General features: G+C 39.6%; 1 protein-coding gene across 3 annotated transcripts; it reads right to left on the reverse strand.

Annotated features, from left to right (window-relative positions):
* Nucleotides 1-58: 58 nt before the first annotated feature.
* tacr2 (tachykinin receptor 2) lies at nucleotides 59-11,768 on the reverse strand. 3 transcript variants are annotated; one of them, XM_026170525.1, is made up of 9 exons: nucleotides 11,678-11,768; nucleotides 11,144-11,402; nucleotides 10,245-10,409; nucleotides 8,765-9,060; nucleotides 4,911-5,105; nucleotides 3,197-3,347; nucleotides 2,954-3,073; nucleotides 2,801-2,877; nucleotides 59-2,709 (listed from the first exon to the last, which is right to left on the reverse strand). In XM_026170525.1, exons 3-9 carry the CDS (start codon nucleotides 10,377-10,379, stop codon nucleotides 2,406-2,408), a joined length of 1,278 nt encoding a protein of 425 aa, XP_026026310.1. In that variant the 5' UTR covers nucleotides 10,380-10,409; nucleotides 11,144-11,402; nucleotides 11,678-11,768; the 3' UTR covers nucleotides 59-2,405. The 3 variants fall into 3 exon arrangements, with proteins under 3 accessions (XP_026026310.1, XP_026026301.1, XP_026026319.1); XM_026170516.1 differs by having other exon boundaries at nucleotides 11,563-11,768; XM_026170534.1 differs by having other exon boundaries at nucleotides 11,691-11,767.
* Between the last annotated feature and the right edge of the window lie 942 nt (nucleotides 11,769-12,710).

A 12,710-nucleotide genomic window follows, 5' to 3' on the forward strand; every position in this document is an offset into this window, starting at 1 on the left:
TGTTTTTGTTTGTGCATTGATCATTTAGCACTCACGTAGTTGTGAATCTCTTCAGTGGTGTTACAAATGTATTCAGTGTGAGCTAAAGGTCAAAGCAACCCTGCGGTGCTGAAGTTGCACACTTAGAGCTCTGTTAACAGCTACAGCAGTTATAATTCAGGCGTTAGATGGGGCACAAATAAATGTGTGTCAGTACTTCCTGTATTGTAACTTTATTAGCACTGTCACATTATTTAAACTTTTTTATTTCAGCCACAGACGACAAAAATCCTGCTTCGTATAGACAACAAGACACTTAACACAACCACAGTGCGTGCTTAAAACATCAAAAAGTTTCCAATAATCAAACGTTTTTACTTCATCCTGAAACCTAATGCTCACAGGTTACAATATTTAAAGCGTCATTTTCTGACTCTTTAACTGTGCGACAACCACAAGTTTCATATTTACTTCTGGGTATTTTACATGAATGTCTTCAGTAGATAGCATCACTATGTTTCACATTTGATTGTACTAAGTAGCGGCACTTGAATTTTTAATGTAGACTTTATCCAGTGAACTCACAATATAAGAGGAAAAATACTGTATTAATGTGCACCATGTAACAAATGTGTGAAGGGGGAAAGAACTGCACAGCAACAAATACATGCAAACCAGACAACTGATTAATTTAAGGCAAAAATGGGAGAAGGAGGCGTATTTACTGGCGATTTTCTGACATCACTTTGAGCTTTAATTGATCTCTGAATGTTTTATGAGTAATCAATATGAGTAAAAGCCAGATTAAAAAGACTAACTACGCTGTTGCTGCCAATTCTGAATCCCAGCAAACTTAAAGAATGAGTGAATTACTTTGATTATCGAGAGTTAATATAGAAGAGAAATTAAATAAAACACCTATTTTAGCTTAATTGTTAAAGAAAGCCTTATATCAAATGAAGACGCTACACAACAACATTATTAAGGGTTTGGACTGTTTGTCCGTTCTCTGCACAAGAAAACCAGTAACCACAGTTAAATGTTTCCAGTAACACTTGAATGTCCAAGATGGAGGAAAGAGAGCATGTAGAGGTCTGGACGGCAACGGGGGGAGGACACTTTTGGAGTGGAATACACTTCTAAAAGCATGAAGGGAACACTTGATCATCACACTATGACACAAAGTCAGTTCAGCTTCAGGGAAATCAGTCTGTCCAGTTAGGATGAAAGTCACAGCCGCTGCACTGGAGGAGCATCAAGTGGCCTCAGACCACTGCTCCTTCCTTAACCCTTTTCTCTTGTTTTAATTTTTGCTAACGTCCTTGACACTACTATTTGCATGAAATTGTACCTGCATCCCATTTAGGACGCAAACGTAGTCCACCTCCTCCAGTTGATGTTTGCTGTGTATCCCAGCACAGTCCCGAGAGTGTGGAGGTGATACCAGGAGGAGACAGGCTGTGCCACAAGGAGAGCTGGACAGAGCTGTAGAAAAGCAACGACCTAGCAGCAGGACAAGTATCTGCTTCTTTGCTCTAAAGAGGGTGAGGAGGAGTACTGCAAGAGCTCTACAAAATAAGGCTACTGATGTGCATGCCCCTGACAAAACTGTTAGAATTAGACCTACAACGGTCTTATGTCCTTTAGTGAGACCTGTGCACACTGAGCAAATATGACAGCTTTTAAAGAGATTGTGGACGCCATGATAAACATGACCTTTTGGCAGTGGGTCAGTGATAGTCTGGGGAAGCATATCCTTGGAGGCTTGCACAGACCTCCACCTGCTTGGTCAGTGATACCCTGACTGCTATATGATACCAGAGAGAAATCCTCAGACTGACTGTCAACTAGCCAAATAGATTATCAAGTAACTCACTGATGCCTTGAAACAAATCTGGGAGGAGATCTTCCAGGATACTATCCAGTATCTCATCAGGAGTATATCCAGACATATCCAGTAAACATTACCGAGGCACATTATGACACAAGCTGGAACAGCCTGTGAATTTATGTTTGACTTTGGTGTGAGGATTTTGGTTTCCACTTTTACTTCACTTTAATTACACAAAGTATATCAGTAAAGGTTATCTGACCACGATGAAAACATATTTTAGTGTTCGCGTAATTTCTTGGAGCAGTGTAAATAGATCAAGGTTGGATTAATCTACACACAGCCACAAATGTTTCAGTGGCATAATTAAATGTTTTGCATGTGCTGCAATAGCTTGATAGTCACATTCATTCATCCATCGTGTATTATACAAAGTTCCTGATCCACAGGAATGAATGCCTTAGTTTGATTAACTCTGTCCAGTACTCCGCAGGGCTTCCTCTGTCTCCACCAGCTGTAGTGTTTTTATTCACAATTCAGAAAAATCCTGCTGCCTTCCCTTTGAGAATGTCCTCATCATGATGTCTGTCAGCGATCACTGGGTGTGCTCCATAAGCGCCACAGCTGGAGATTTTGTGTCGTCCAGTTTCTTCACCGGATGCGAGTTGCGTGTGTTCTTCTTAAGGTGTCTGCGAGCATCTCTCTCTGTGACCAGGTCACTGCTGGCAAGCGTGTTTGAGACGTATGTAGTGTTTGTTCTAATAGATGACATGTCATTGCGGTGGCTGCGGGTCATGGTGACTCTGAAGGTGTGTGTGTGCTGCAGTTCCATCTTGTCCTCCTCTGACACTTTGATGAAGGGACACCAAGCAAAGGCATGACGGAAACCAGCGCGAAACCTGCAGGAAAAGATGGATTTATGTCCGATTTACTGACGTTTTTGAAGCTATAATATTATTTTTAAACTCGGCACAATTACTGCCAGATCACCTTTGGTTTAGACAGCAGTAAATAATAGGATTGTACATAGTTGAACTCATTGCCAGCCAGAATATGGCCAGATACACCTGATGAAGACAGAAAATAATGAGTAAACACAAAACTACAGATTCAAGAATATAAAACAGAGAGGCATCCGTGAACCTGCTGAATGTAATGTTGCTTATAAATGTCTCTGTTAAATGATCCCAGTATGAAGTAGACATGGTAGGGCAGCCAGCATAGGGCAAACGTCACCACCACCACAACCATCATCTTCACCACCTATGGAAAATAAGAAGACATATGAGCCTGAGTAATTGCTGCTGTGTTTTTTTCTGTTAAGATCAGGTCAGCTCAGAGGATTTGTAGTCAAACTGAGTAGTAAAAAAAAAGGAACAGTGTAACCTTTCTCTTGGCATTTATCTGGCTATGGTAATGGTCTGACGCCTCTCCAGGGATGTGCCCACCCCACAGCGATCGGCCGACTATAGTGTATGTCACCAGCATCACCAGCAGAGGGAGAAGGTAGATCAGCAATATAACCGCAAACTGATAACTACATGGAGAAAAAGAGATGAGAAACGGTAACACAACATTCAACCTTTAGATTGTGTCAGCTGTTATCACCAAGCCATCACCACAAATCCGATGTTAGTGTGCCGTTTGCAAATTCAATACCATTTAAATTTTTTCAGTTTGTGCTTTTCTACATGTCTCTCACCGAGCAATAACTACTTTTTGCATTTGATGAAACCTGGAAAATTGCTTCGAAACTGTTTAGCAACATGGATATTAAATGCTTAATTTCTATGTCAGGCAGAAAACAACAACAAACATTTTAACCTTCCAGCAGTTTTAGTGCAAGAGGTCTCAGAGAAGCCAAGGCTCTGTCTTCCTGTCTGTGATTTTCTTTCTTTGTCAGGCTTTAGAGAATTAAGCTTGTTATTGGAGACCTAAGCCAATCACAGAGATCAGATGAGTACATAAAGATCAAATTGAAGGAGTCAGGCAGATGGATTTGTCCTTGGAGTTCAAAGATAAAGTTCAAAAGTAATCATGTATGAAGACACTTTCCTTCTTTTCCTTTCCTCAGCTGCCTTCTGCAGCTTGAACCTGTGTCAATAACCGACCTTTCTGCCACACTTCTAAAATGTATGCTCATTAGCAACTTATAGAGGTTTTGATGAATTATACAATAGATAAAATATGAAAGAGTCAAGTTATTGAAACTATTTTCAAGTTTTAAACTATTAAAACTTGAATAACTGAGCTTTACAAATCTTTCTGCTACCCGTCACGTGCACAGAGTTTATGAGGACACACAACACAAGGTTGATGAACAAGAATGAATGTAAACATGAATGTGAGATCTGAACAGTTTGTGTGAAGGAGAGCTTCTTAGATTTAGATTTGTGTTATCTGAAGTGCACTTTGGAAGACATATATATAAGTTAAAACATGAAAGACTTCCAAGGCTCTTTTTTAAAAAGCTTAATTTTCATGCCATAGTCTTGTTTGACCTTAAAACCACCTACACGGTGGGGAATCAAGTTTGCCGGTAGTTGAAAAGCTGACTTTTTCTAAAAAATCTGTTTAGCTTTCCAATCAAAGTTCTTAAATACCTTTATTAAATGTTGCATGCCAAAATGCATTTTGGCATGCAACATTTAATAAAGGTATTTTAAAATGTTATTTAAAAGGAGAGTGCCTTGGAGTTCTTTGATGTTTTAGATGAACACAAGATTGATTTAACCTGAGCAGTCATAGCAACATTTAACATAGCCACTCCTCGCTTGCTTTCATTGTAAATGTAAAAATCTGATCAACCTCGTTCACTTTTAAATGCTGTATTAGAAGAAATGAAGCCGAGCAGAAGAAAAACAATTTGGAGATCCAACTTGAGGTCAAAGTTTTTACCTTCTATGTAAACATTTATTTTATTCAGTTTTTGTCCAACTTTCTTTTAGATATTTTTGCCAGTGCTTAAGTAGAAACTTTTGCTCAATCCAAATAGGTAAACACACACATCTGCATTTAAAGAGTGGCACAAATAGCTCCTAAACTGACAGACCTGTTAGCGATGTCACCATCTATGCACGTGTGTGCCTCTTTATTTCACCTTAGTTGATGTGTTCCTCCATAATCATCAGGCCAGTCAACCATACACACAGTTCTGGGGTAATAAAATCTTGTCACACTGTAGTAGCACTGAGGAAACGCCAGTGATACTGCCACAATCCATATCAGGGCAATCACCACCTTTGTAGAGGTGGAGGAGAGGCGAGGCTTCAGAGGATGGATGATGGCCATGTACCTGAAAAAGACAGAAACTTTTGTATGATTACACCTTCACATGTCTTTGTCTAAAGAAACTCAGTCATAGGTGCACTGATAGGGAAAACAGGGCAATGCTTTAAAGCTTTTAGTGTGTGAAAAAAAGTGACATTTTCTTTTCATGACAGAAAACTACCCACTCATCAATCAAACCATCAGCTGCAAAACAACAGCTTCAAAGCTGAGCAGTAATCAAAAGGTTCCTGCTGAGTGTTTGTTTTAAACAACCTTTTTTCAAAGTGTTTTTCCTATTTTGAACAAACAAAAACATTTCTTTAGTAATTATTTATTTGTGGAATATATGCTAACTGTCAGAGGTCAAGTGATAAAAGCCCAGGATAATAACCATTTAAAACCCACGCAATCCTTTTAAAAAAATATTCGGATACAATAAAAATAATTAAAAATCAGTGACATCCCGTAATTCAGGTTAATGATGGTATATTAAAAAACTCCTTTCCCGCCAATCTACCATATAATACAGAAGTTACCTCATTAAAAGTTGAAGGTGAAATAATGTTAATAACTGCCAATGAATGCGGTAGCTATGGCAACCCATCTCAACCAGTATGCAGTCTACTTTTTTCAACTTAGCACTATTGCATGGTATTGTTAAAATTACGGTGAAATTGGTCATCTGTGGTTATGAGTCATAAACTTACATTATTGTGGAGTGGCTTTGTCAATGTTCTGTGGATAATAACAGCTTCATGAGATCTTACATAAACGTTTCGCATAAAGATGAAAGTTTGAAAGTAGAACCTATAACAAGTTTTTATTTCCTTTTTACCGACATCTAGTTCTCACTAGATGTCGGTAGCAACCCATCCAATCCACACATGGAAAGAAATCAAACCATATATGTTATGTGTAGTGATGAGAAATGACACAGGGGAAAAGTACTGAAAACACAAAGAAAGGGAGATGCAAAAAGACATGGAAATTATTGACACCAGCTGAAATTACTGCGGTGTTACACGAAACATGATGGGTAAAACCAATGAACTCTCTCAAGACCTTTGCAACCTTATTGTTGCAAAGCATACTGATGGCATTGGTTACAGAAGAATTTCTAAACTACTCTAGGTCCCAGTGAGCACTGTTGGGGACATTAGCTGAAAGTGGAATTTCACCATAAACCAGCCATGACCAGGTGCTCCCCACAAAACTTCAGACAAAGGAGTGAAAAGAATTATCAGAAAAGTTGTCAAAGAGCCAAGGACTGCTTGTGGAGAGCCAAAGAAATACCTGGAAGCAGCAGGTATAATTGCTTCAAAGAAAGCAAGCAATGCACTCGCCCATCATGGCCTGTATGCACGCTCACCATGCTGGAACATGACACAGACCACTGCTAAAGAAAGAGCATGTTGAAGCATGTTCAAAGTTTGCTGAACAATCCTGTGAAATACTGGAAGCATAAAGTCTGTGGGGCGGCTTTTCTGCATACATCACCCTTCATGTAACTGATCTAAGGATGAGAGTTCATAGGACCCAAGGAGCCTTCGGGATTTGAAGACTGTCTGTGAGGAAGAATAGGCCAAAATCACACCTGAGTAATTTGACTAGCATGTGACTAGTTTCTGTCATTACCTGCAAAGTCTTTTGTACAAAGTATTACATACATTTCAGTAAGCGGGTTCAATACTTTCCCCCCTCTGTCTTTTCTTATTATTACACATAATTTATGGAAATCAATGGTTTGATTTCTTTGCGTTTTTGCATTGGATGGGTTGTTACTGACATTTGGTGAGAATTTCATGTCAATGTTTCCAGCACCTTGATCAATCTGAGCCAAAAAAAACCCAGTAAGAATTAATGGATCTGCTAGAAAGATTTGGTTAATAAACTGCTTTTTTCAGGAAAAAAAAAAGGAAAAAAGACAATTAATTGCATCAGATTTTTAAAAAGTCACATCAAAGTAGATACTATAAGAGTAATGGAAAAGAAGAGTATTGGGAATTGATTAATACCATTTAAAAATGATTCACACTTTCAAAATTAAAATAAAAAGCTAGTCCTTCTTCCATTATCTGCTCGTTATCCAGGTCCTGAGCAACAGAGCAGCAATCTAAGCACATTTTCCAGACCTTCCTTCCCCGTGAATACTAAAGATTGCTGATTGCTGTTATAATGTTTCAGTATTTAGTCCAGCATCATTTTGCTTGCAGAGCTACCTGAAAACACTTGGACACTTGGAAAATCAGAAAGTTGCTGCGACAGCTGTGGTTTCCTTCATGTTTCAGTCAAAGCTGTCAGGTCATCCCCACTAAAACATCAATGATCTGACATTTTTCAGCAGCCCACAGGTGTTCTGTGGGATTTAGGTCAAGCCTCCAAGAGGAGGACCACACTGACTTGGATGTTTTCTAGTTTTTCTTTGCATCCCATAATGGTTTATTTTATATAAGATAGCTTTATTACAATCATAAGAGTTTATGGATAGTCTAAATCCACAAAGAGGTTTTGCTGCATCATATATAGGTGAACAATTCTGAGTTCATCAAGTAAATCATGATGAAAATAAAACAAAAAACAAATAGTTCTTAATAACACATTTAATTCTCAGTTTGTGTTCCTGCTGTGTGTTCAAAATCATGGTACGGTTGTCATTAGGGTGAAACACCCTTCTTTGATGTTGATTATTTTTATCTTGAAGGAGTGTCATATTGCATAAGGTCGGTCCTATAAATTTGTAACTATCTTACTACAAGTATCACATACTGAGCATAGATTTTATACCTTACTCAGTATATGATATTTTATTCGGGCTGACCATTCATGCTCCAGTAAGCATTACTGGCATCTGTGTTTCATCTGTGTCCGCCTGCTGACCCATATCTCCTTCATGCAGCATTTTCATTTGTACTGCCTGCTGAGAATGAGAGCAAATCATGCTCCTCAAGGAGCTGTTGTTTGAGCTCAAATGTCGAAACCCTTATTCTTCCAGAAACTCTGAAAATGATCCGTGTTCTTGCAGAAAAGAGATGCCTTTGCCCAGATCTGCTAGTTGCTTGAAACAATATGCCACTATGTTGATTTTTTTCATTAAGTTGTGATGATTCCTTTTTTTGACTGCTTTCATAATGCACTTTCTAAATAGTGTTTGCATAAAATGGGGATCAGTCACCCCATTAGTGTCTGATTGGTAGCACAAAAGAGTCTCTGATGTAATGACTTGTTCATTTTAATAGCAGTTGACCTCATATTTTTCACATGATCCCTTTGGCTCCAGTGCTGAGTTCCCCTTTTTTCCCCTGTCGCTCATGCCCCCAGTCTCCCTCCACTCACCTATTTAAATCCCTTTTTGTGTAGGTGTTTCTATGTTTTTGTTGCTGTTCAACTCTGTGAAGGTGGTGCTACTCCATCCCTGGTCGGCACAGATGTCTGCCTTTTCCTAATCGCCTCTAATGACATTTAAACTACAGCTCATTAATCTGTAGACATGTTCAGACAACTAGATTTTCAAGCCTAACGCTGTGATTCTTTCACACTTCATATGCTCATATGCTGGTTTCCCTGTACTCCAGATTGCCTGCTGTGCCAGTCTGCAGCTCAGTGTTCAGTCTACCTTTTTTAATGCACAGTATAGTTCATTGTCGTTATTCACTTATTCTGAACTCTATAGGAGAGCGTTCTTACCTGTCCACTGCAATGGCAGCCATTGAGTATATGGACGAAAACATGGCAGTGATGGGGAAGAAGTTCTGAAACCTGCAGTAACCCAAGCCAAAGTACCAGTCATTGTGAAGCGCATACACAAAGTTAAAAAGGGTGTTAAAGCTCGCCATGGAAACGTCAGAGAAAGCCAGGTTGACAATGAAGTAATTGGTCACAGTCCTCATGCGCCTGTGAGCGAGGATAATCCAGATCACTGTGACGTTCCCAGTGATGGACACCAGGATGATGAGGGAGTACGCTATAGCCCAGAGAGCCACCTGGGAGAGGAGAGGAGACCTTTAATGTCAGCATCTTATACGCAGTTACAAAAAAAAAAACACAATAAAGGAACTCACAAATACGTATATATTTGCAAACCCCACCCTATCCCTGCACAGGATGTCTACAGCAAGTGGTATATGGACTGACACTTTTGTAGCACATTCCTAATTTATTTGAGCACTCAAAGCATTTTCTTACTACAACCCTCATTAGCCCATTTGTACAAACATCTTTTCCTGTGTCTGAGTGCTTTTATCCTAACGCTTACACTCGGATGGATACATCAGGGGAAACTAAGGGTTTAGTAGCTTGCTCAAAGATACCTCAACATAATGACAAGAGGAAAAGAGATCGAGCCACCAACCTTACAATTAGTAGATACCTCAGTCTACCTCCTGAGACGTAACAACTCTGAACAACAAACATTTTCAGAAATCTTAAGTTTCTTTACACAGGGAATTCCTAGTTTATCTCATCCCCCAAAGAGAGATAAACCGATCAAAGTCAGCTTCCAGGTAAAGTCTATTCTGTGATAAGCAACCACCAATCTTCAGCATTTTTTAATATCTGTAGACCCCGTTCCTTTCATTGTCTGACCTATAAGAAAATTAATAGGACAGACATGCTGCACTTTATCTGGGGCCAGAAATGAAAACCCTGACATCCATCACCTGTTCATACCCAGTCAACCACTGTCGCAGAAATGTAAAGCAATGAGCTACTTCAGACAGCCAAGCACAGATAGGAGGAGAGGACTGTAAACTGTGCACGGTGTGGTGCAGGTTTAAATGACTGTGGGGGAGTTAAAAGTGTTTAGAGGAATGAGCAAAAAGCCTTCAGATAACTTAACTAATATACAGTCTGTGAAGTGAAAATGTCCTTTGAATCAGCCCCACATTTTGTCCCTGAGACAAATCACATTCACCAGTAAGCCTTTACTTCATTCTGTTGAGTTTCTGTCTGTTTCAGGCACTTTACTTAGATTTCACAACAATGATGTCACTGACATATGGTTTTTACCCTATCAACATAACAGTAAAAAAAAGAATACACCTGTTTACTTCACTGAGTCGTCTTTCTTAATTCTTTCATTAATATCATCATCAAAATGTCATCTTTTTAAATTCTGCAGTTCTGACTTTAATCACTTTCATTTGTTATCTCAGTGTTTTTCTCTCACCTGCCAGTCGGGCTGTTGGAACTGATTCCAGGTCGTCTCGTTCCCGTCCTCCAACCACTCAGTGGTCATCGACAATGGCCACGAAGTGGTCTCTTCATCTCGTTCAATATGTTGTATCAGACTACCGGCGTCCATGTTGGCTTTCTGTCTTACCGGTGACAGAACCTGTAGATATAATTGTATATACGTTGTGCGTCATGCGTAATTATCCACAATGACCGACAAATTAAAACAAACAAACAAACAAACAAACAAACAAACACTCTCTTGTAGGGGGATTATGAGTAAATACACTCGCGTGTGTATCATTGTGTCTAAAATGATTTCTTCGTTTTGTACGCTATAATTAGAGGCACTGAAACCACCCCAATAATAGCTTATTTTCCCACTTCAACACGCACTAGCTTTAAGCTGCATCAACTCCAAAACAAGGTGCGAATGTGTTAATCTCCTTGCTGTTCATTGTAGTAGGGCGGTTTCAATTTGTATTAAAGTTTTTGAGTCTGATTTGAGACAACCATATCAATCGTTGTGACGGCATCCGGCTTTTGATTACAAGCATTAACAACAGGATGCAAGTATTACCGTGGTGACAACTTCCAGACTCTCCCGACAGCTTAATTTTTTTGCTACAAGACGATTGTTTAAAAAAAAAAAAAAAATTAAAAATGACTTTCTTTCTTATTTTGTTTTATTATATCTTAATTCATTTATTAATTCATTAAAGGTGCTTTGAGATTAACTAAATAGATGCACGACTGAGCATGAATTACGCACATTTGTCACATACAGTGTGTTTCTTTGGCTGCCTTAACTCCACAAGTGATAAATTCATGCACTGGACAATACCCGGAGAAAACCTAAACCTGAATCATATTATTAGTTTTCATCTGTCTTACCCGTCTATTAATGGTCAAGTTGAAACTCAATCCATTGCTTTTGTCCAAAAATCAGATTCCTTCTGCGTAAAGGACAAACAGGTCCATCCAATAATCCATTAAGGTATTTCTCCGGATTCCCCGCTCACTCCTTCTCACACACGCATATATTCTGCCTCTCTCTACTGGAATGTGTGACTTGCTCGAGTTGATCTGAGAGTGAGAAGCGCAGACATTCAGGCACGCTACCGTGCGCGCAGAGTCGCGCCAAAATCCTCCACTACCAGAGGGAGAGAGATGAAGAGAGGTACGAGGTGTAAAATCCTGACAAAATAAACGTCTAACAAGAAAGATAAATGTGATGGAAAGAACTAAGAGTTAAACAGAAAATTTAAAAATTGCGAGACTTGTGAGAGCAGTGCCTGATTTACGTACTCCACCTCTAAAATAGCCGAATATCAACAAGATGATGGAGAGGGGGAAACAAATGTAAGAGCCTGGACAGAGAACGGGAAAGCTAGGGTGGTCCGAGAAGAAGGAAAGAGAGAGGTGTACCCCTGCATTTTACCGCTACTGCTGTAATTTCTTTACAGCCGTCAATTTTCACCGCTCGACAAGTCTGAAACACTTGAGATGGTTTCTTGTGAAATTGCCCGAACCCATCAGCACTACCCATCTTCTATGCCTACAAAAAAAAAACAAAAAAAAAAAAAACGAGGACACACATATGTGTCTATCCTGGTGGTCTCATACTGAGAGCCTCTAGAAGAGAGAATGCTGCGCTCATTCACCCTTTTTCATTGTGAATTTGAGCGTGCTAAAAATGCACAATCAGGTGAGAGCTAGAGAAAAAATGATTCTTCAATTGAGTTTTCAATAAAACTCTGAAAGCAACAGTGAAGCTCTTCTATTATTGAGGTGTTCAGCCAAGCTGCAATCACTACAAATCCATCTAAGTAAGAATGTCCCCACCAAGAGATTACATTTGTGGATTTTGGCATGACTGTAGAGAGTTTGTCCTTCTTTTTTAACTGCATTGTTAAAAGCAGCAGGATTATGAGACTCTCTTGTCTACACCTTCTGCATGCTTTTTCTAGCCTTCCAAACTGTTGTTCAATTTTGAGGAACATGGTTTGTGTCTGTGAATTTTGTTTGAGGTTCTTCATCTTGTTCTTACCACTTAGTCATTAAAAAAAATGCACAGCAGAAATCCAGCATTTACCAGAATTCAGCTCACACTGTCCCACATAGCAAGCAGGTCTGGCCCGGATCTGGTATCAAGCCTGCACTGCTGGTTGACTGCTGGCATGATAAGACGTATTTCATCCAGATATGGGCCACGGCCGGCATAGATGGCACTGTTTATGTGATGGCATGCCACATCTGGCCCGATTGTAGTTTGGGTTATGTTGCCCAGGCTGATAGAAAACAGGTCTGGCCCGGATCTGGCATCAAGCTGGCACTACTGACTGACCGGTGTCATGGCAGGGTGTCTGTCAACCACATGTGGACTAGGTCCGGCAAAGATGGCACTATTTATGTTCCTATTTTAGTTAGAAGACCCAAATGCCATGTTGTAACACTATAC

Source organism: Astatotilapia calliptera, chromosome 1, assembly GCF_900246225.1.
Source record: "Astatotilapia calliptera chromosome 1, fAstCal1.2, whole genome shotgun sequence".
Taxonomy (NCBI): Eukaryota; Metazoa; Chordata; class Actinopteri; order Cichliformes; family Cichlidae; genus Astatotilapia; species Astatotilapia calliptera.

Bases quoted from the DNA above. Each gene is read 5' to 3' on its own strand.
- tacr2 (XM_026170525.1), bottom strand. From the start codon at position 10,379: ATGGACGCCGGTAGTCTGATACAACATATTGAACGAGATGAAGAGACC. The intron at 3,348-4,910 runs GTGAAATAAAGA...TTCTCCATGTAG, and splicing joins GGAGGAACACATCAACTAAG to TTATCAGTTTGCGGTTATAT. The intron at 3,074-3,196 runs GTTACACTGTTC...TATTTTCCATAG, and splicing joins AGATAAATGCCAAGAGAAAG to GTGGTGAAGATGATGGTTGT.